This window comes from Schistocerca piceifrons, chromosome 9 (genome assembly GCF_021461385.2).
Source record: "Schistocerca piceifrons isolate TAMUIC-IGC-003096 chromosome 9, iqSchPice1.1, whole genome shotgun sequence".
NCBI classification, from domain to species: domain Eukaryota; kingdom Metazoa; phylum Arthropoda; class Insecta; order Orthoptera; family Acrididae; genus Schistocerca; species Schistocerca piceifrons.
In genome coordinates, this window is record NC_060146.1 from 152,992,873 (window position 1) to 153,013,838 (window position 20,966).

Consider the following 20,966-nt stretch of genomic DNA (forward strand, 5'->3'; position numbering starts at 1 on the left):
TGTTGCTCTTTTTGTCTTCGTATCGCTCTCAGCCCCGAGATGGTCGCTCGCCGGCTGAGTTGCTCCATGGTCGTCCTCATCGCACCTTGATGTCTTTGCTGCATCCGCCGCATCAGGTTCCTGTGCAGCGGCAGACTTCTGCTTTTGCTCCAGGCGACGTTGTATTTTATCGCACCTATCGAGGTTCACGGCGTTGGCTCGCAGGGCGCATTCTTCGCTGCCTCGGCCGCGCGATGTATTTGGTTTTGGGGGCCTCTGGTGAGGTGCGTCGGCATCTCAATCAACTGCGCCTCTGTCGTCGCACGGGTTCTGCCGCTCCCCGTCTGCTTTCAGCGACGGTGCCGTCCGGTCAGCGCCCTGGGGACCCATCTACTGGCTCGCCTCATCCCCAGGTGTTACCGACGATGCCTTCCATTTTGCCCCATGGCGACGCGCCGCCGCAGCAGCCGCCGCCGCCGCCGCCGCCGCCGCCGCAGCCGCCGGTACTCCGGCCGGCGCCGCCCGCATTCGACGCTTCGCTGCAGCCGCCAAGCGCCTCCCAGGGTCACGCGCCGCCGATCGCTTCCCGTGACCAGCTGTCCTCCGCAGTGGAACTCTTGCCCGCTCCGGACCACATGACGTCACCGCGCGTCGGCTACCTCGACGCAATGGAGGTCGACCCTTCGGCCCCTCCTGTCTTTTTACGGGCGCATACCCCGCATGTTGACGTGCACCCTGGACTAGGTTTTCAGGCGTTTCCTAGCTCCCCTCGGACCGGCCGGGTGTGGGTGGCACAGCCTCGCCTGTTGTTAGGCTCCCCACCTCATCGCATACGTCAACATGGGGTCCTCCCCACGGCGGGCGGAAGCCTTATCTCACGACCGTTCGCCGATTTGCGGGGGAGGAATGTGGTGTCACCGCCAGACACCACACTTGCAAGGTGGTAGCTTAAATCGGCCGCGGTCCATTTAGTACATGTCGGACCCGCGTGTCGCCACTGTGTGATCGCAGACCTAGCGCCACCACAAGGCAGGTCTCGTTATACGATAAAGCACTCGCCCCAGTTGTACGGACGACATTGCTAGCGACAATACGGACGAAGCCTTCCTCTCATTTGCCGAGAGACAGTTAGAATAGCCTTCTGCTAAGTCCATGGCTACGACCTAGCAAGGCGCCAATTGTAACAGTGCATGTATCTTATGAGTCGCATTTGTATAGTCAAGAGAGATGTATCACAAGAAGACATTAAAGTTAAGTATAAAGCAGCTACGTACTTTTCTTGCTACCATTCAATAGTTATCCTGTTCCGGACTTGACGCCCGTCGGCGTGTGTGTACGCGTGCCTTTCTTTCGGCTACTACCGTGTGGCGTAACAGTCTTGTTACGTCACTACAATTTATACGGAGATTCTGGGTAGAACGGTCAAGGTAATTTTTGACACAGGTGCCAACATTAATGCTATTTCAGCATGTTTGTTTGACAAACTGTCTCGAAATGCAAAATTACCAGTCTTTCCCGTAAGTAACTGCAAGGTAATTGGAGCTGTGGGCAGTAAGGCTCTGAATATACGTATACAGACTTTATTGGAGTTAAGATTAGGAAATGCAGCGATTTTATGCGCGTTCTTGATAATTAGTAAGTTGATGGAGGACTGTACAACAGGAATGGAGGTGATACGCAAGAAGGATATGCACTTCGACTTCTCAGTGGGATATGCAGATACTAATGTTGATGGTGAGAGAATTTGTGTGGAGTTCATACGGGAAGAGAACACAGACTGGCGGAGATATATCCCCATGACACATATTGTTACAGTTTTTACTCGATACCATGGGGGCTACGTCAACCTGTTAAAGAAGAAACTCATCAAATGATTTAGTGGAATCTCATCGAAACTTCATGCAGTCCATACTGCAGTCGATTGTTGGTTTCACCCAAGCCAGGTGGTAAAGTTCACCTAGTTCTGGATGCCCGTCAGATCAACACTATTATCGTTCCAGACAGAACGCACCCAGAAAATATTGACGAACTGATTCTAAGATTTCACGGCAAAAAGTACTTCGCCACATTCGACCTTTGCACTTCGTCCTGGCAGGTCAAGCTAGTAGAAGAATCTAGGAAGCATACAGCTTTTCTCTATGCGAGCAGAAGCTACCAATTTAAAGTTCTGCCATTCGGTCTGAACGTGAGTTCAGGAGTCTTCATTCAGGCCCTAGATACAGTACTCGGACCTGAATTGCGGAGCCAGCTAACGCTCTTAGTGGACAATATTCTAATAGCAACAACATTGTGGGATGTGCACATTAATCTCTTTTCGAGAGTTCTGTCAACATTTCAACAATCTGGAATGGCTACGAATTCTTTCGCGACGTATTTCTTTAATAAAAATTTCTCGGTGTACATGCCGCGTCAATTCAGGATAAAACTCCAAACTTTCGACCACTACCTCCATGGTCGTCGTCAGGGCTAAAACTGACTGTCGTAAACTAGCGAGGCTCCCACTTTTATATGCAAAGGACGGCTTCTGACTGGCCGGAATACGTCATAGCAACAGCGATATGGCGCGTAGTGAAGTGGTGCCCTCTACTTCCATAGATGTAGTTTCTATCCCGCGTTGCTTGCAGCGCCATCCCTTGAATCAGGAGGTAAAGTGCGGGAAGTTTTCCTCTGCGATTATTCTTTATCCAGTGCACTCTTCCAGGTGTTGCTAAGTACATAGCCGCTGTCTCTGTTAAAGTTATTATCGCTAAGTCTAATTTCGACTGCTTCCCGGATCACAGAGTCCCAGTAATTCGATGCGTGGGCCATTACTTTCGTTTCTTCAAATAAAATCTTATGCTTGTTAAGCAGGCTATGTTCGGCCACCGCTGATTTTTTCCAAATACCTGTATTTCAGGTGGTGCTGGTGCTCGGTGCAGCGGTCGGCAACGGTTCTTACAGACTGGCCCACGTAATTCTTGCCGCATTCGCAAGGAAAGCTATAAATTCCCGGCACCCTTAAGCCGAGACTATCTTTGACTGGTCTCAACATTTTCTTAATTTTCCTAGGTGGTCGGAAAACTGGTTTTATTCCTTGCCTCTTTAAGACTCTGCCTATCTTGCTTGTTGTAACACCGCAAAATGGAAGCTGCGCTATGTGTTGGTCCTCTTCTTGTTTATGGACGGCATCGTGTCTTACTTTCTTGGACAATACTGATGTAATTTCACCGGCAGAATAACCATTCCTCTTGAAAACAGTCGTCAAATGGTTAATCCGGGGACCGAGGTGGTCCTTGTCGAAAATAGTCCTGGCTCTGTGTACTAAAGTATTCAGCATAGTTCTCTTCTGAGACGGATGATGGAAGCTGTGGCTATGCAGATATAAGTCTGTATGCGTTGGCTTCCTGTACACGGAATGGAACAGTCGTCCATCCGATTTTCGCTCCACCAACACATCTAAAAAAGGTAACTTCCCTTCCTTCTCTACCTCCATTGTAAATTTTATGTTTGGATGTACACTATTCAAATGTTCGACGAACTGCTGCAGCGTGTCACTGCCATGTGACCAGATTAAAAAAGTATCGTCGACGTATCTGTAGAAGCATGATGGGCGGAGGTGAGCGCTGCTCAACGCTCGTTCTTCAAAATCCTCCATGAAAAAATTCGCTATTGCTGGTAATAGTGGCGAACCCATGGCTGTTCCATCCGTCATTTCATAATAATTTCCACTGTGTAAAAAGTAAGTGGTCGTCAAAGTATGCCGGAACAACTTCAAAATTTCTGACGAAAAATGAGCAGCCAACAGTTGTAATGTGTCATCTACAGGTACTTTGGTGAACAAAGAAACCACGTCGAGGCTGACCATGATATCACTTGGGCCTATCTTGATTTGTTTTATGATATCAACAAACATTTTTGAATTCTTAATATGATGTGGGCAGTGACCAACTATAGGCGCCAACAATTTAGTTAACTGTTTTGCAAGGCTGTACGTAGCAGAACCAATAGCGTTAACAATCGGTCTCAACGGGACGTTCTCCTTATGAACCTTTGGCAAACCGTACAATTTTGGTGGACTAGGTGCTCTCGGCCGTAAGTCCTTCACCAGTTCGTCGGAGAGGCCAGAGTTTTTTACTAGCTCCCTTGTCTTCCTGCTGATCGCCGATGTAAGATCCCATATGAGAATCCGATATGTGCTATCCTCCAGTTATCCAGTTACAAGCCAACTTCCTTGTGGTAATGTGTAGCATTGAGGATTACCGTAGCGTTCCCCTTGTCAACAGGTAAAACATCTAGATCTTCATCTTTTTGCAACAATTTCAGTCCTTGTCTCTCCTCTCTGCTGATGTTTGACTTAGGCGGCTTGGAGGTCGCTAAAATCCGGCTAGTGGCAAGCCTTACGTCCTGCTTAAATTGGCTCGTTGTTGTGCAAGACTACAGCGATGAAGTAAATGAAAGGTATACAGTAAGAAAAAAATACTAACTCTTTGTGTAACAGACTCAGTTGAAGTCAAAATAATGCTAAAAAGTTGTTTTGCTAAAGAATTATGGGAAATTAGTTAAATATTATAAAGTATTCAAAGGAAACTGTTTAGGAGAACTGATGCAGAGTCTGACAATCTGAAATTAAGTTGGTCAGAAGACAAAGCACAGAGACTAATTAGATAAACACATGAAAACTATGGTCATTGTGGAACACAAATACGTACGCAAAACCTACAGGAAAATGTTTATTATTATAACGTAGATAGAAAGGTAAGAAGAGAATTATCAAACTGTGATAACTGTCAGTGAGTCAAGGTAAGTTATAGGACACATCAAGGTGAAATGCAATACATTATTCCTGTAAAACCTTTGCACTACAGAACGTTGCCAAAATATAAATGTAGACAATATTATATTTTTGTCATGCTTGATGTTTTCTTCTAGTGTACTATATTATGAAAGCTACAAGGAAAGAAATCATTGGAAAAACTGAAAAAAGATTATTTTAAGAATGTAGGGAAAGCAAAAGTTATTTTATCAGATAATCGTTCGTAATTTGTGCCAAAAAACTGCAAGTCATTTATAGCTAAACATGTTTTCAATTCAGTTTATAAATCATTACTGAATTCAGCAGGGACATACATGCATGAAATTGGTCATGGTCTCATACGCTTTGTAGCCATAAACATCCAACATGGTATGAGCCCATAAATGCTTTTGAAGATATTACACAGACACAGACACACACACACACACACACACACACATATATATATATATATATATATATATATATATATATATATACACTCCTGGAAATTGAAATAAGAACACCGTGAATTCATTGTCCCAGGAAGGGCAAACTTTATTGACACATTCCTGGGGTCAGATACATCACATGATCACACTGACAGAACCACAGGCACATAGACACAGGCAACAGAGCACGCACAATGTCGGCACTAGTACAGTGTATACCCACCTTTCGCAGCAATGCAGGCTGCTATTCTCCCATGGAGACGATCGTAGAGATGCTGGATGTAGTCCTGTGGAACGGCTTGCCATGCCATTTCCACCTGGCGCCTCAGTTGGACCAGCGTTCGTGCTGGACGTGCAGACCGCGTGAGACGACGCTTCATCCAGTCCCAAACATGCTCATTGGGGGACAGATCCGGAGATCTTGCTGGCCAGGGTAGTTGACTTACACCTTCTAGAGCACGTTGGGTGGCACGGGATACATGCGGACGTGCATTGTCCTGTTGGAACAGCAAGTTCCCTTGCCGGTCTAGGAATGGTAGAACGATGGGTTCGATGACGGTTTGGATGTACCGTGCACTATTCAGTGTCCCCTCGACGATCACCAGTGGTGTACGGCCAGTGTAGGAGATCGCTCCCCACACCATGATGCCGGGTGTTGGCCCTGTGTGCCTCAGTCGTATACAGTCCTGATTGTGGCGCTCACCTGCACGGCGCCAAACACGTATACGACCATCATTGGCACCAAGGCAGAAACGACTCTCATCGCTGAAGACGACACGTCTCCATTCGTCCCTCCATTCACGCCTGTCGCGACACCACTGGAGGCGGGCTGCACGATGTTGGGGCGTGAGCGGAAGACGGCCTAAAGGGACCGTAGCCCAGCTTCATGGAGACGGTTGCGAATGGTCCTCGCCGATACTCCAGGACCAACAGTGTCCCTAATTTGCTGGGAAGTGGCGGTGCGGTCCCCTACGGCACTGCGTAGGATCCTGTGGTCTTGGCGTGCATCCGTGGGTCGCTGCGATCCGGTCCCAGGTCGACGGGCACGTGCACCTTCCGCCGACCACTGGCGACAACATCGATGTACTGTGGAGACCTCACGCCCCACGTGTTGAGCAATTCGGCGGTACGTCCACCCGGCCTCCCGCATGCCCACTATACGCCCTCGCTCAAAGTCCGTCAACTGCACATACGGTTCACGTCCACGCTGTCGCGGCATGCTACCAGTGTTAAAGACTGCGATGGAGCTCCGTATGCCACGGCAAACTGGCTGACACTGACGGCGGCGGTGCACAAATGCTGCGCAGCTAGCGCCATTCGACGGCCAACACCGCGGTTCCTGGTGTGTCCGCTGTGCCGTGCGTGTGATCATTGCTTGTACAGCCCTCTCGCAGTGTCCGGAGCAAGTATGGTGGGTCTGACGCACCGGTGTCAAGGTGTTCTTTTTTCCATTTCCAGGAGTGTGTATATATATATAGGGTGAGCATAAAGTCCAGGAACACTTTCAATTATTTATTGCACAAATACCAAACATTGTAGAGTTATCATATTTATGTCATTTTGAAGAGAAACCCTGAAAGTTTTTTTCGTGTATACTGCCACAGCGTAGTTTGGTAATTTGCCGATAGTCAGTGCTAGTCGCAAACATAGCTATTTCAGATGCGGACCGAGCATTCTCTGTGTTGGAGTTCGACAAAAACAAGCGTGCTACAGCTGTTCAGCGGACGTTTGGTATCAAGTGCGGCAAGAAGGCACCAACAAGGAAGACCATTTACCAATGGCACAACAAATTCGTTATGACGTGTCGCTTGTGCCTGGCAAAGAGAAGCAGACGTCCCAGTGTGAGTGAAGTGAATGTGGAGCACGTACAAGATACATTCGTAAGGAATCCAAAGAAATTGGTGTGTCGTGAATCCCTTGGCCATGTTGCAGCAATGGCTGATGCCTCAAATGCAACTGGATTCTCCATTCATCTTTCAGCAGGATGGGTCTCCACCCCATTTTCATCACGAAGTTCGTGGGTACCTGAACACAGAGCTGCCACATTGATGCATCAGCTGTGTTACAGAAGAGGACAGCTGTTTCATGGAACGGCCTCCCCAATCACCAGATCTCACTCCATGTGACTTCTTTCTCTGGGGACACATTAAAGATCTGGTGTATGTGCCACCTCTACCACGTGATGTAGTAGAACTCCGGGAGAGAATACGGGAAGCGCCTGTCATAGACGACCCTGCCACGCTGGGACGGTTATGACAAGAATTCAGTTACCGTACTGACGTCTGCCTGGTCATTCACGGTTCACATATCGAATGTTTGTAAAGTGACTTTCACAGTTTCTCTTCAAAATGCAATTTGTATGACATCTGTACTATGTTTAGTCCTGGTGCAATAAATAAACGAAAGTGTTCCCCTGACTTTATGTACACCATGTATATGTTGAATGGGTGCGTGAGTGTGTGTGTGTGTGTGTGTGTGTGTGTGTGTGTGTGTGTGTGTGTGTGTGTGTTTCTGTATATAGCCTATATAAGTGACAAATACTCAATAATTTATTTTGAGACTGTAATGAAAATTCGTTTAGTTTACAGGTATTGGAGATACAACTAAATTATTGACAAAGACCAATGGCTAATAAGACAATTTAGGAGACAAAAAATGTGAACATCATAAATATTATTCATTCAAACAGAAGAGAGATAGTGTGGATAGAAAGAGATAACAATGATAGATTTAAAGATAGAGGAGGAGCATGTGGTACAGAAAATGAGGATGAAACAGTGCCATAACAGCTCGAGGTTCTGTGCTAGCCATGCACATCATGTTTGCCTGAGGGAATCTTTCCTCATCACAATATACTGTTGATTTATTGCAAATAAAATAGTGAAAATAATGGTAATTATGTAGATGTCCATAGTTCTGACTAATCTCAAACGCATCCTTCAATTTTCGATTAGTACAAGAAAACATGCAATTTTTTTCCAGTGAGAGCCCTTTTCCTTTAAGTTCAAATTCGAAAAGAATCTTTACCCTTCTGTTTATATGGTTTCGAAGATGTAACACTCCTAAGCCCCTGTAGTTTCCTACGTTTTGGATAAATCAAACAATTTACACTAGGATGTGGGTTTTCCGAAATTTCGAATGGAGCAATGTATATGTCGATAAACTTTTTTAGTTCTGTATTTAAAATTTTGCGCATTTTGTGTGATATGACCAGTACATAATCGCCAGCCTAAAATATTGTTATTTTTGCTTTACCATCATCATCATGTCTTCTCTTTAGTGTTTCCCCCTGTTTTCTCATAGTATCTTTGTCAGATTCCGTACATTCCTATATATATATATATATATATATATATATATATATATATATATATATATATATATAACAGACACAGTCCCTTTGACTGTTCACTAAACCAGCCCAAAGATGACAACCATGCACGAGCAGGGCCTGCTAGATGGAGGGGGTTCGACAGCCGATCAGTTCCACTCATTCCATCAGGAAGGAGGTACACGGCTCGTGTTGTCTGTACTTCAACCATGCCTAGATGGTCAATACCGCGGTTCAATCGCGTCCGCAATGTTACATTGTGCCAGGAAGGGCTGTCAACAAGGGAAGCGTCCAGAAATCTCGGAGTGAACAAAACGATGTTGTTCGGACATGGAGGAAACACAGAGACACAGGAACTGTCAATGATATGCCTCAATCAGACCGCCAAAGGGCTACTACTGCAGTGGATGACCGCTACCTACGGATTATGGCTCGGAGGAACCCTGATAGCAACGCCACCGTGTTGAATAACGCTTTTCGTGCAGCCACGGGACGTCGTGTTACGACTCAAATTGTGTGCAATAGGCTGCACGATCCGCAACTTAACTCCCGACATTCATGGCGAGGTCCATCTTTGCAACCACGACACCATACAGCGTGGTACAAATGGGCCCAACAACATGCCAAATGGACCGCTCAGGATTGGCATCACGTCCTCTTCACCAATGAGTGTCGCATATGTCTTCAACCAGACAATTGTCGAAGACATGTATGGAGGCAACCCAACGAGGCTGAACGTGGAAATTCCCTGCTGTTTTGGGGTGGCAGTATGTGGGGCCGACGTACGCCACTGGTGATTATGGGAGGTGCCATAACGCCTGTACGATACGTGAATGCCATCCTCCGACTGATAGTGCAACCATATCAGCAGCATGGACGACAATTCGCGCCCCCATCGTGCACATCTTTTGAATGACTTCCTTCAGGATAACGACATCGCTCGACTAGGGTGGCTGGCACGTTCTCCAGACATGAGCCTTATCGAACATGCCTGGAATAGATTGAAAGGGCTGTTCATGGAAGATGTAATCCATTAACCACTCTGAGGGATCTACACCAAATCGCTGGTGAGGAGTGGGACAATCTTTACCAATAGTGCCTTGATGAACTTGTGGATAGTATACCACGACCAATGCAGACATGCACCAATGCAAGAGGACGTGCTACTGGGTATTAGAGGTACCAGGGTGTACAGAAATCTGGAGTACAACCTCTGAAGGTCTGGCTGTATGGTGTTACAATTCCAATGTTCTGTACAGGTTGTGGAACTCTCGGAATTGAGGTGCTGCAGTATTTTTTTGGTATATATATATATATATATATATATATATATATATATATATATATATATATATATGTTTCCCTTATGTGTAAATTCACATACTCATCTTCATTTTCACATCCCCTCTTGTATACAGAGCCAAGATTCAGACAAATTTTCATGATAAAGTTTCTGATGATGCTGTTTGGGACATGATGATAGTCATCCATTCTGCCAATCTTTGTTGTAATTTTATGTTCATGTCAGATGCTACCCACCTTAATTTTTGAGGCCCCCACTTTCTTATTCTTACTGTGTTGCCATGTAACTACAGCTACCCTTTCTATCTCCTGCTGTTCATGAGGAGTAGTTTGAGCTAAACTTCTGCAACAGTACCAGTTTTCTGCTTTTCCTTCCATCCAGATATTTTGAGGCACTGTGCTTCCCTAGGCTTCCCTAGTTGCAGTGTTTGAACAATACTTATCTCTTGTTCCTATTACTAGCAAGTACAGTCTGTCTTCTGCAAATAATCCATTTTAAAGCTATGTTACTTTTCAAAACTATATGATATTCCTTTTGACAACTAAACTGACATCTGATGAATAACATAAAATTTGCCATTTAACAGAATCCATGTGGTAATATATTTTGTGTTAGACTGCTAAAATATATCTGAATATCTGAAATTATGTCTATTGTCCTTGTAGGAAACTTACTTTGTCATTATGAAGATGAGTTATTGTTTGTACAATGTCAGCTCACACACAGCACTTGTATTATGATAGAAGAACTAAAATCTGGTTATGAACTGAAGTTTTCGAAATCCTACTTGATACATGATGATGAGTTTGAAATTGTTGTCTTAGTAACATTATGTAAAAGATGCTATGAAAACAAGAAATCTGGTTTTTCAGAACTTACAGATGATGAAGGTGTTGTTAATAATAGGTAATAATTGTAATACTTTCTGAATGAATAGCTGAGTCAAATATATGTATTGATATTTTTTTCAGTTTATCTATGAACATATTGCTTACAAAATTATCTATTATATGAAGTTGATGGGTTTAGGAATGAGCTGAGATGATATAATGAAACACTGTCTCTGTGAGATGTGGAAGATACATTATGATGTGTTTGATGTTGTGGAGATGTTGATGAAAAGGTTTAATGCTGAATTTAAGAAACTTTATTCATTATTGTTTGACTATGGCAAAGTTCATACAAAAACAGCTTGATATGCAATTGTGTAGGTACTAAATACCACATTTTAATAATATGTCTCTGTATATGTTAGGTCAGGGCGTGGACTGTCAGAAGCTTGAACGTGGTAGGGAAACTAGAAAATCTGAAAAGGGAAATGCAAAGGCTCAATCTAGATATAGTAGGGGTCAGTGAAGTGAAGTGGAAGGAAGACAAGGATTTCTGGTCAGATGAGTATCGGGTAATATCAACAGCAGCAGAAAATGGTATAACAGGTGTAGGATTCGTTATGAATAGGAAGGTAGGCCAGAGGGTGTGTTACTGTGAACAGTTCAGTGACCGGGTTGTTCTAATCAGAATCGACAGCAGACCAACACCGACAACGATAGTTCAGGTATACATGCCGACGTCGCAAGCTGAAGATGAACAGATAGAGAAAGTGTATGAGGATATTGAAAGGGTAATGCAGTATGTAAAGGGGGACGAAAATCTAATAGTCATGGGCGACTGGAATGCAGTTGTAGGGGAAGGAGTAGAAGAAAAGGTTACAGGAGAATATGGGCTTGGGACAAGGAATGAAAGAGGAGAAAGACTAATTGAGTTCTGTAACAAGTTTCAGCTAGTAATAGCGAATACCCTGTTCAAGAATCACAAGAGGAGAAGGTATACTTGGAAAAGGCCGGGAGATACGGGAAGATTTCAATTAGATTACATCATGGTCAGACAGAGATTCCGAAATCAGATACTGGATTGTAAGTCGTACCCAGGAGCAGATATAGACTCAGATCACAATATAGTAGTGATGAAGAGTAGGCTGAAGTTCAAGACATTAGTCAGGAAGAATCAATATGCAAAGAAGTGGGATACGGAAGTACTAAGGAATGACGAGATAAGTTTGAAGTTCTCTAACGCTATAGACACAGCAATAAGGAATAGTGCAGTAGGCAGTACAGTTGAAGAGGAATGGACATCTCTAAAAAGGGGCATCACAGAAGTTGGGAAGGAAAACATAGGTACAAAGAAGGTAGCTGCGAAGAAACCATGGGTAACAGAAGAAATACTTCAGTTGATTGATAAAAGGAGGAAGTACAAACATGTTCCGGGAAAATCAGGAATACAGAAATACAAGTCGCTGAGGAATGAAATAAATAGGAAGTGCAGGGAAGCTAAGACGAAGTGGCTGCAGGAAAAATGTGAAGATATCGAAAAAGATATGATTGTTGGAAGGACAGACTCAGCATACAGGAAAGTCAAAACAACCTTTGGTGACATTAAAAGCAACGGTGGTAACATTAAGAGTGCAACGGGAATTCCACTGTTAAATGCAGAGGAGAGAGTAGATAGGTGGAAAGAATACATTGAAAGCTTCTATGAGGGTGAAGATTTGTCTGATGTGATAGAAGAAGAAACAGGAGTCGATTTAGAAGAGATAGGGGATCCAGTATTAAAATCGGAATTTAAAAGAGCTTTGGAGGACTTATGGTCAAATAAGGCAGAAGGGATAGATAACATTGCATCAGAATTTCTAAAATCATTGGGGGAAATGGCAACAAAACGACTATTCAAGTTGGTGTGTAGAATACGAGGTGTGGCTAGAAAAAAACCGGACTAGTACTGGTGAAACAATAAAACGAATGCAATAAGGCTGAAAGTCGCGTGGACTGTCACGTGACTCTCGCTCAGCCTACTGCTCGAGTTTCATCTGCCTCCTGGACTCAGTCTGCCCGTAGCGTCTGTTTTAAGTAGTTGACGTTTTGTCTGTGCGTCGGAAAATGTTGAGTGTGCAGAAAGAACAGCGTGTTAACATCAAATTTTGTTTCAAACTAGGAAAATCTGCAAGTGAAACGTTTGTAATGTTACAACAAATGTACGGCGATGATTGTTTATCGCGAACACAAGTGTTTGAGTGGTTTAAAGGATTTAAAGATGGCCGCGAAGACACCAGTGATGACACTCGCACTGGCAGACCATTGTCAGCAAAAACTGATGCAAACATTGGAAAAATCGGTAAACTTGTTCGACAAGATCGCCCTTTAACAATCAGAGCAGTGTCTGAGTTAACAGGAGTTGACAAGGATTACCGATTTACCGGAAAGGAATTCGTGGCGGGCCGCATCAAACCAGTCAGTAGACTGATGACAAAAAAAAAAAAAAAAAAAAATGTTAAGTGATGATATGATTATTTTATGGACTGTATAAAGTTAAACTATTGTTGACTCTGACCTGTTTTTTTGGTCAGTATGTTTTGCTTTAAGAAATTCATGTTTGACAAGTTCTTCCATATTAAGTTAATCCCAGGTATTTGGCCTTTATACCCATTTACTTATGTATAGCTGGAAATGTCACCAGAAACTAATAAGTGATACTTTCTGTAGCTGCCATCACATTCATATACGATGACAGTTATTGAACTATACGAAAAGAAAAGGTAAATTAGTTGCAAGCGTACACTTTATTCAACATGTAAACGTCACTATGATATTAAGAGTTTGGTAATGACATGTTCCACATGCCTGCCATCCTTGACAATGATGTGGCGCAAACGAATAACGAAATCCTGCATGACGTGCTGGAGTTTTGGAACATAGATGCTATCGATGACCTCTTGAATAGCTGTTTCCAGATCAGCAGTCGTTTTGGGGTTATCACTGTACATCCTCTCCTTAATATAGCCCCACAAAAAGGAGGCACATATGTTCAGATCAAGAGAATATGGCAGTCAATCGAGGCCCGTACCAGTGGTCTCTGGGTATATCAGAGCAAAAATGTGGTCCCCAGAGTGCGCCTTCAGGATACCAAACACTCTCCTGCATTGATGGAGTCGAGCTCCATGCTGCATGAACCACATCTTGTCGAAATAAGGGTCACTTTGGATGATGGGGATGAAATTATTTTCCAAATCTTCATGTACCATTTATTAGTCACTGTGCCATCAAGGAATATCGCACTGATTATTCCGTGACTGGACATTGTCCACCGCACAGTCATCTGTTGAGGGTGAAGAGACTTCTCGATCGCGAAATGCGCCAATTTTGCTTATTGATGAACCCATCCAAACGAAAGAGTGCTTCGTCGCAAAACCAATGTATACCTGTAGTACTAATTGCCATCATTCTCCACGGCCAACCATGGAGTTTGAACGTCCAAATGCAAATGGTTCAGAAGTTATGACGATTTTATTTCATATAGATCAATAATTGTCACCCTGCATAAAGGACAATCTACTGTGACAAGTAGCAAAAAGCATTCTCACGAATGTAACAGAGTATTTTACCAAAGTAAGATATGAAACAAGACTAATGTATTTGAAATAAGATAAAAATGAAATGTAAAGGACTCCAAAATGATAAAATTGAGTCAAGTGAAAGAAAACAAAAGGTTTGATGTTTGTGCCATTTTCTTGTAACGAAGTGAAGAGAGACCATAAATCAGCTGTACTAATCTGCTGCTGTAAACACCAAAGAAGAAAGTGAAGAAAGTGCACATGCAGATTTGTTAAGTCTTTCGTGGCCACTTGTTGACAAACTGCCTATTGGCTTCTTGACAGAAGTCAATAGGCAGTTTGTCAAAGTACATATGGCTTTGCATGTCAAATGTAAAGAACTTCATTTTATGAAAAACTTAAGTATTAAATATAATTATGTCTAGCAGTATTTAATTAGTTAACCAATCATTTTCTAATCCTATGTGCAAAAGGTCATTTAATGTATTTGATTTAAAAAATACTTCATCATCATTAGGTCTAAATAAGTCAAACACATTTCAGTGAGGAAAGTAATTTGCTTTTCTTTGTCAAAACACGACTTTGCATGGTTTCATTATATTAGTGATATAACAATTTTTTGCATGTGCATGCTTACAAATTTCTTGGTGGGCTATTGTAACGGAACTGCTGAACACACCTCATTTTTCACGAAATATTGTATATTACGATACTATGCAGGTGAAAGTAATGAACCTCATGATACACAATACTGTTTCTTATGATTCAAAAAGATAAAACTATAATCATGATTTGGAAATATTACCATTCTTTGTAATCACATGAATAATTCTGAAAATGTTTAACAAGGTGGTAAATTGTATTAGACTTTGTGAATGTAAAGATCGTTATATACACAAATCTATGTACTGTGACTTTATTTATCACAGCACTTGATCTGCATTTGTAACAAGCAGTAGTCAGTTTGTATCTGACCGAGCAATGAGTCAGTTGTAGTTGTGTAATGGCATACTTGATTGGGCTCTAGAATCAGGTATAGTGCAGTGAAGTTATGATGGATTGAGATAGCAATATTTTTTAAGTGTTTTCTTCGAATCATGCAAAAAATGTTGACTGATATTAAGAAGTGAAACAACAAATATTTATCAAGAAAGTGAAGTGAAATCTGTCTCTGATTCGTTATTATATTTCACCATACGTATATGAAACCAACAACCTATAAATCTTGTAGAAGAATACTATATTAATAAGACCAGAGTTAAGTAAATTTGTTTTTAACAGCCACTTGCTCATTTTTTATTATTCCGCAAATAGCCTCATTGTAATTAAATGACCATGTTTGCCATTTTAGTTGGTTGTGCTATTATTGATGCCAACAGAGCGACTAGGCCTGCTAAAGTATCAACAAAGCTATCAGTCAAAAGTCTTAGAGAAGAAATGCATATGTCAGTTTCACATCCTTCCAGTTTGTCGCACTGACATCTGCTGACAGTAAGATATTAAAAGCAATTAAAAAAACGTGAACTGGCTGTACCTGCTGGCTTAATTACAACATATTTTGAGAGGTCATCAGTGTGTACAAGTTGATTGAGTGTCTCGGTTACCAATAGGAAATTCTATTAATTCAATGAAATAAATTGTAACAACATTAAGTAATAATTTGAGCTGCATCAAGCATTTACGTTTAAACAACAAATGCAGAGTTTGAAAAGTCGTAGAATTATCAATCGCTCATGGTTAAATGCTCAAAATGAACTATACTTTCTACTCACACGGCATATGCCACTGTAGTCGTTTCCAGCACATAGCGTACTTTCAATAATGTAGCCTGCACTGTAGAACTCGCTACATACTGTGTTGGGAACAACTGTCACCTCAGTCCACAGAAGATTCTGCGGGCAGCAAGGTTCTGCAACCAAAAGAATTTAATCATGTAATATGTGTGTCTCTTTACCAACATGAATATCCAGTTACAGTACACATCAGTAGAGACATTAAATAACAAATAAATAGTAATATTTCCACGTTATTCGCTGTGCAGGGGTCTCTGAATGCTGAATTGCTAAAATCACAATAATAATTTTTACAATAATTGAGGTGAACATTGTTAGATTAGTTACTAATTCTATTTGTCTAATTTGTTCCATTGTGGTAGAGATTAAATCAGTTTTCACGTCACAAACAAATCACAAGCTCGTGCACATAGTTACATACCTGCTATTTAGAGATGAATGGAAACCACAGAGAAACGTACAACATTGTACTATCAGGTATATTACACATTAGTCTTCAGCAAATCATGTGATACTGTTGAGACTTATTTCACCTACACAAAACGATTAAGATGTTATCATTTTATATGTAATATAATTCATCAGTTTGGTAAAGGATGTTGTTCAAAACATGCAACTGCCGATTTAATGATAGTTGCCTTCCACAACTCTTGACATCTCTTGATATCGGGGGTGACTCTTGTAACCTCCCCACAGAAAAATGTAATAAAAATGAAAATGAAATGAACCATGTGTAAACTCCCAGCAAAAATAATAATTAAATGAATTTTTAATATTGTAAGCTCTGAACAAAATTGGCTCCCATTTACAATCTGTGTGCAGAAATGCATTCACATTTAACGTTCCCACAAAATTCTTTTCTCATTTAATGTTAAGTTCGAAACAGAAAAATTCCTAAACACCAAAATAATAAAGAAAATTCAGTAAGCTGGTAAATTTTATGACGACAGCAGCGCTGCGCCTCGGCCCTGTATTCTGAATAAAAAAAGAAGCAAAAATTCTTACCTCAATAAAAACTGCAAATATATCTGCTCTTACATAAAAATTTTCGCCACAGCTCCGTGCAATGCTGGCCCATGCTTTGTGATTCGTGAAAGGAATTAATAATTCATTGGATAAAATCTTCAAATTGAAATGAATGCTTTTTTTAAAAATTACTTTATATTATAAAAATTTTTTTTAAAGAAATTAAATGACAACATACATTACTACATATGCGCAAGGCTGCTTCTTTACCTTCTACAACACTGCTCATCCACCAAAGACTTGACCAGAGTCCCGAGCAGACCAGACAGCCGACACGCCCGACTACCGCCGACTCACGCAGACTACTCAAGACTACTGTCGACACGCGCAGACAAGCGCAGACTAGTGACATACTGCTCTCTGGTCAGAGACTCTCCTAAGTACCTCACCTCTTACAATCTGTGACGTACTCCTTCTGTACCTAATTATAGCTTTACTGAAGAATATTGAAGTAAATATTTTTAATGTGTTGGGTTTATATTTTCTTTTTCCAACCGGTGCTGGACTATTTAAAAATTTTGCTACCAGTTATACGTGGTGGTGAATTTGAGAAATGGCTGTCATACCGGCGTACATATTCACCACTTGCTGCTCTTCTCATGCACGACATGTAAGCAGGAGGTAATAGAGAATTTTACTCAGAAAAATGGTTGTGAAAACCGCAACTTGACCAGAGTAATTACTCACCACATATTTATCTTTTAAATCAGGTGGTCGATATTAACTAAGGAGCGCACAAAACGAGCAGGTGCCATCAGTGAAGCATAGTGGGGCGCTGTTGGTTGAGAAAGGCGAGTCATCACGGCGAGAGCGAAGCCACGTTTCTGGATATGTTTAAAAATACAGCGCAGTTCAGAAGCGTACACTTCTTATTTCGAACCAGGGCCTGATAATGCAACGGACTCTAATAGTAAAATTATGGCAGATATCATTCTGCAAGGGTCTCAGTTTGAGGTACCTATGGGAAACATTTTAATATTTAAAAAGATTAAAGGTGTTCGAGAGAACATGGCTATGGTCTGAAGTGAATGGACGTATCACGAGTTGGCTCTGAAGTTATGTCAAAATACTCTTTGTCTTCACGAATACTGGATAAATAATGCTGTTTAAAAGAAAGTCGCATAGGAAGTGGATTTGTTTGGTGATTACACGTGTTTCTACTTTTGTGACATGCTCACAGGCTTAGGCACTGCAACACCCTGCGTAAGTAACTTGTCTTGCGTGTCGGTAGTTTCATACTGAGAAGGAAAAGTTACTTTCGCTAGTGCACAGCCATCTCTGGTCGAAGCAGTTGAGAGTTTGTGCCATCGTTGTAACGAATGTAACCAAACGAAACTTGAGGACACTCAGCCTCGACAATAGATCCATATGTCACCAGCTTTGCCTGTGCTTTCCAGAATTATTATCTTCGAAATACGTGTGTACTCAGTATTCACAAGTTGATGTACAACGTGCAGTTAGCAGCCCTTTGAGTAAGACAGGTAAGTTTGACAGGTGGTTGGTGTATTTGGACTTGAAATTTGCGAGACCATAAAAGTAGTTTTCTAAGCACGTGATCCACGTAGCCCTGTTAGACTACCACGGCCTGATGAAGGCGGTTTATGAGCTGTACATTGCGGTTCACAGTTTTGATCATGGTGCTTTTCTCTCGTAGCATGTCAGTGTGTTTAATTTTGTTTGACACGAGAATCTTTATAAGTCAGAACCATGTAAAATACCCGAGGGAAGATCGACAAGGCAACAAAGTCATTTTTATTTTTTAATACAGCTTCTAAATCGTGATGAATTAATATCAGCGTTTACTATCATTTTCCATTTCGGCTGTACTTTCTTTCCTACAGAAGATTAACGTAATAAAATCTTAGCAAACAGCACTAGTGAGGAAAAATCAAGAGATATAGAGATACAATTATTTCTTTCCTTGATTAACAATGCTGTAAAGTGTGCAAATTGCTGTAACAGTTTGTTCGATTTGTTAAGTATTATTTATGCTCCATTGCAAAAATCATATCAATATATATTTCAAAAAATGTCTGACACTGTCTGTTTCAGAAACTCCATCTTGTCTGCTACAGTAATATTTGATATTATTATCCACACAGGAAGTGCAGAAAAGCCAGGAGGAACGACTGGAGGAGAAATGCCAAACTTTATAATCACGTAAGTCTATAGGAAAAATAAATGTAACATGTAGGAAAATTGGAGAATCCTTTGGAAAAAGTACAAGCAGTTGTATGAATATATGAGCTCAAGTAGCAATCCAGTACTGAGCAAAGAAGAGAAGCTTGATTGGTGTGGAGGATGTAAGACTGGCAATGGAATGGGAGGAGGACATTGTGGAGCTAAGATGAGGGAGAAGAAACTGTGAGAAAAATTTGTCAACCCACTGACTATGCAACATTACTGTCACAACTTCATGTAAATTTTTATGAAATTTTAATAACTTTATTATGTATAATATCAGTTAATATGTGCCAAGAAGCATCCACAAATAGAGAAGAAAGCTTCACTCATTCAGTCCTGGAAGAAATATGATATTTACGGAGAAGTTGGAAGGCAAATCCTAAAATCAAACTGTCTTTTTAACATTTAAACAAGTGATAAGTAAAAATAAATAAGGTTTTAATTATGTTCTTATATGCAGAATTAATTTACTTAATCTTCTTATAACTGTGAAGTACATAAGGGGTTAATTTGTTAAAGAAAATGAGTTGTTTACAAGACAACCAATCAGAAAACTTCTCGTGGCGAGCAGTGGTGCAGCTAACGCCACAGGACAATCCTCTGTCATTGGCTGGCAAGTTGGGAGCAACTGGTCTGCAGTGGGCCTCCGTGACCACCCTAAAAATCGACCTAGCTTATCAGAGACATTAATTACAGGATGGGCGAACATTAATATTTAGTGTGTATTAGCTGCGACAGAAATATTTCTCCTCAACGTAAACCTCATGTACACATCTCTGACTGTTCATCGTTTCATAATGCACAAGTGTTCCCGTTTGTTGGGCATCACTGCAAAAATATTAACAAGTGAATGTAACAGCGGCCGCCAGAATGTACAGAAACGTTGGTTAGTTATACTCCACTGCATAATTTAATATTATTATTGTTATTCTGCCTGGTAATTATTGAATTATTAGTTTGCGTTTTCCTTCAGGGACTCACATCTAGTGAGTACGTGGCTGGCGACCACGGGGTCCCGACTCCTGGCATTGCTTCCACTTACTTATGCCAGGCTCCTCACTTTTATCTTTCCTATTTGGCCACCCTCGGCCAACTCTTGTTCTTTTCCGACCCTGACGCTATGAGGTTTCGAGGGCTAGAGGTCTTCCATTTCCAACCTATACTTCTACTGAGCCGAATATCTCCCGGGATAAGGAGAATACCTTCTATCAAGTGCCAACGGCCTTCTAGGAGGGCGGATGAGCGGCTAGAAGGAAGGGCACTCTCTTGCCCTTGGGGTAGGAAACTGCTCCTAAAGGCGGAGGAGCCACAAGGTGGCCAACGGCATAGAATGGAGAAGGCAACGGGAAACCACTCCATTAAAGACCCGGGCGGATATCCCAAGTATCAACAGCTTATGATGGAAAGCTCTTTGGTTAAATTCTCCGGAGGTAAAATAGTCCCCCATTCGGATCTCTGGGCGGGGACAACTAAAGAGATACCAAAGTCCAAAAACATTAATGTAAGAAGGATAGCAACATGGAGTGTCAACTCACTTCTTAAATGTGGTAAACTGGAAAACTTGAAAATGGAAATGAAACGAATGGATATTGATGTACTGGGAGTCTCAGAAATGAGATGGCCAAACGCTGGCGACTTTTGGTCAGGGGATTACAGAATCATACACACTGAAACAGCACAAGACAGTCCCGGGATTGCAGGAGTGGGAATTATCCTCAATAAAGAGATGGGGTTAAGAGTAAA

At 41.8% G+C, this 20,966-nt stretch overlaps 1 protein-coding gene across 1 annotated transcript in view; it reads right to left on the bottom strand.

The window, feature by feature from the left end:
• The window catches only part of LOC124716779 (tryptase beta-2-like), a 113,984-nt gene that overhangs the window by 7,337 nt on the left and 85,681 nt on the right, over positions 1-20,966 (bottom strand). Inside the window, exon 4 of the mRNA XM_047243327.1 lies at positions 15,993-16,129. Within this exon, the coding sequence (XP_047099283.1) occupies positions 15,993-16,129 (137 nt within the window). The remainder of the gene's footprint in view (positions 1-15,992; positions 16,130-20,966) is intronic.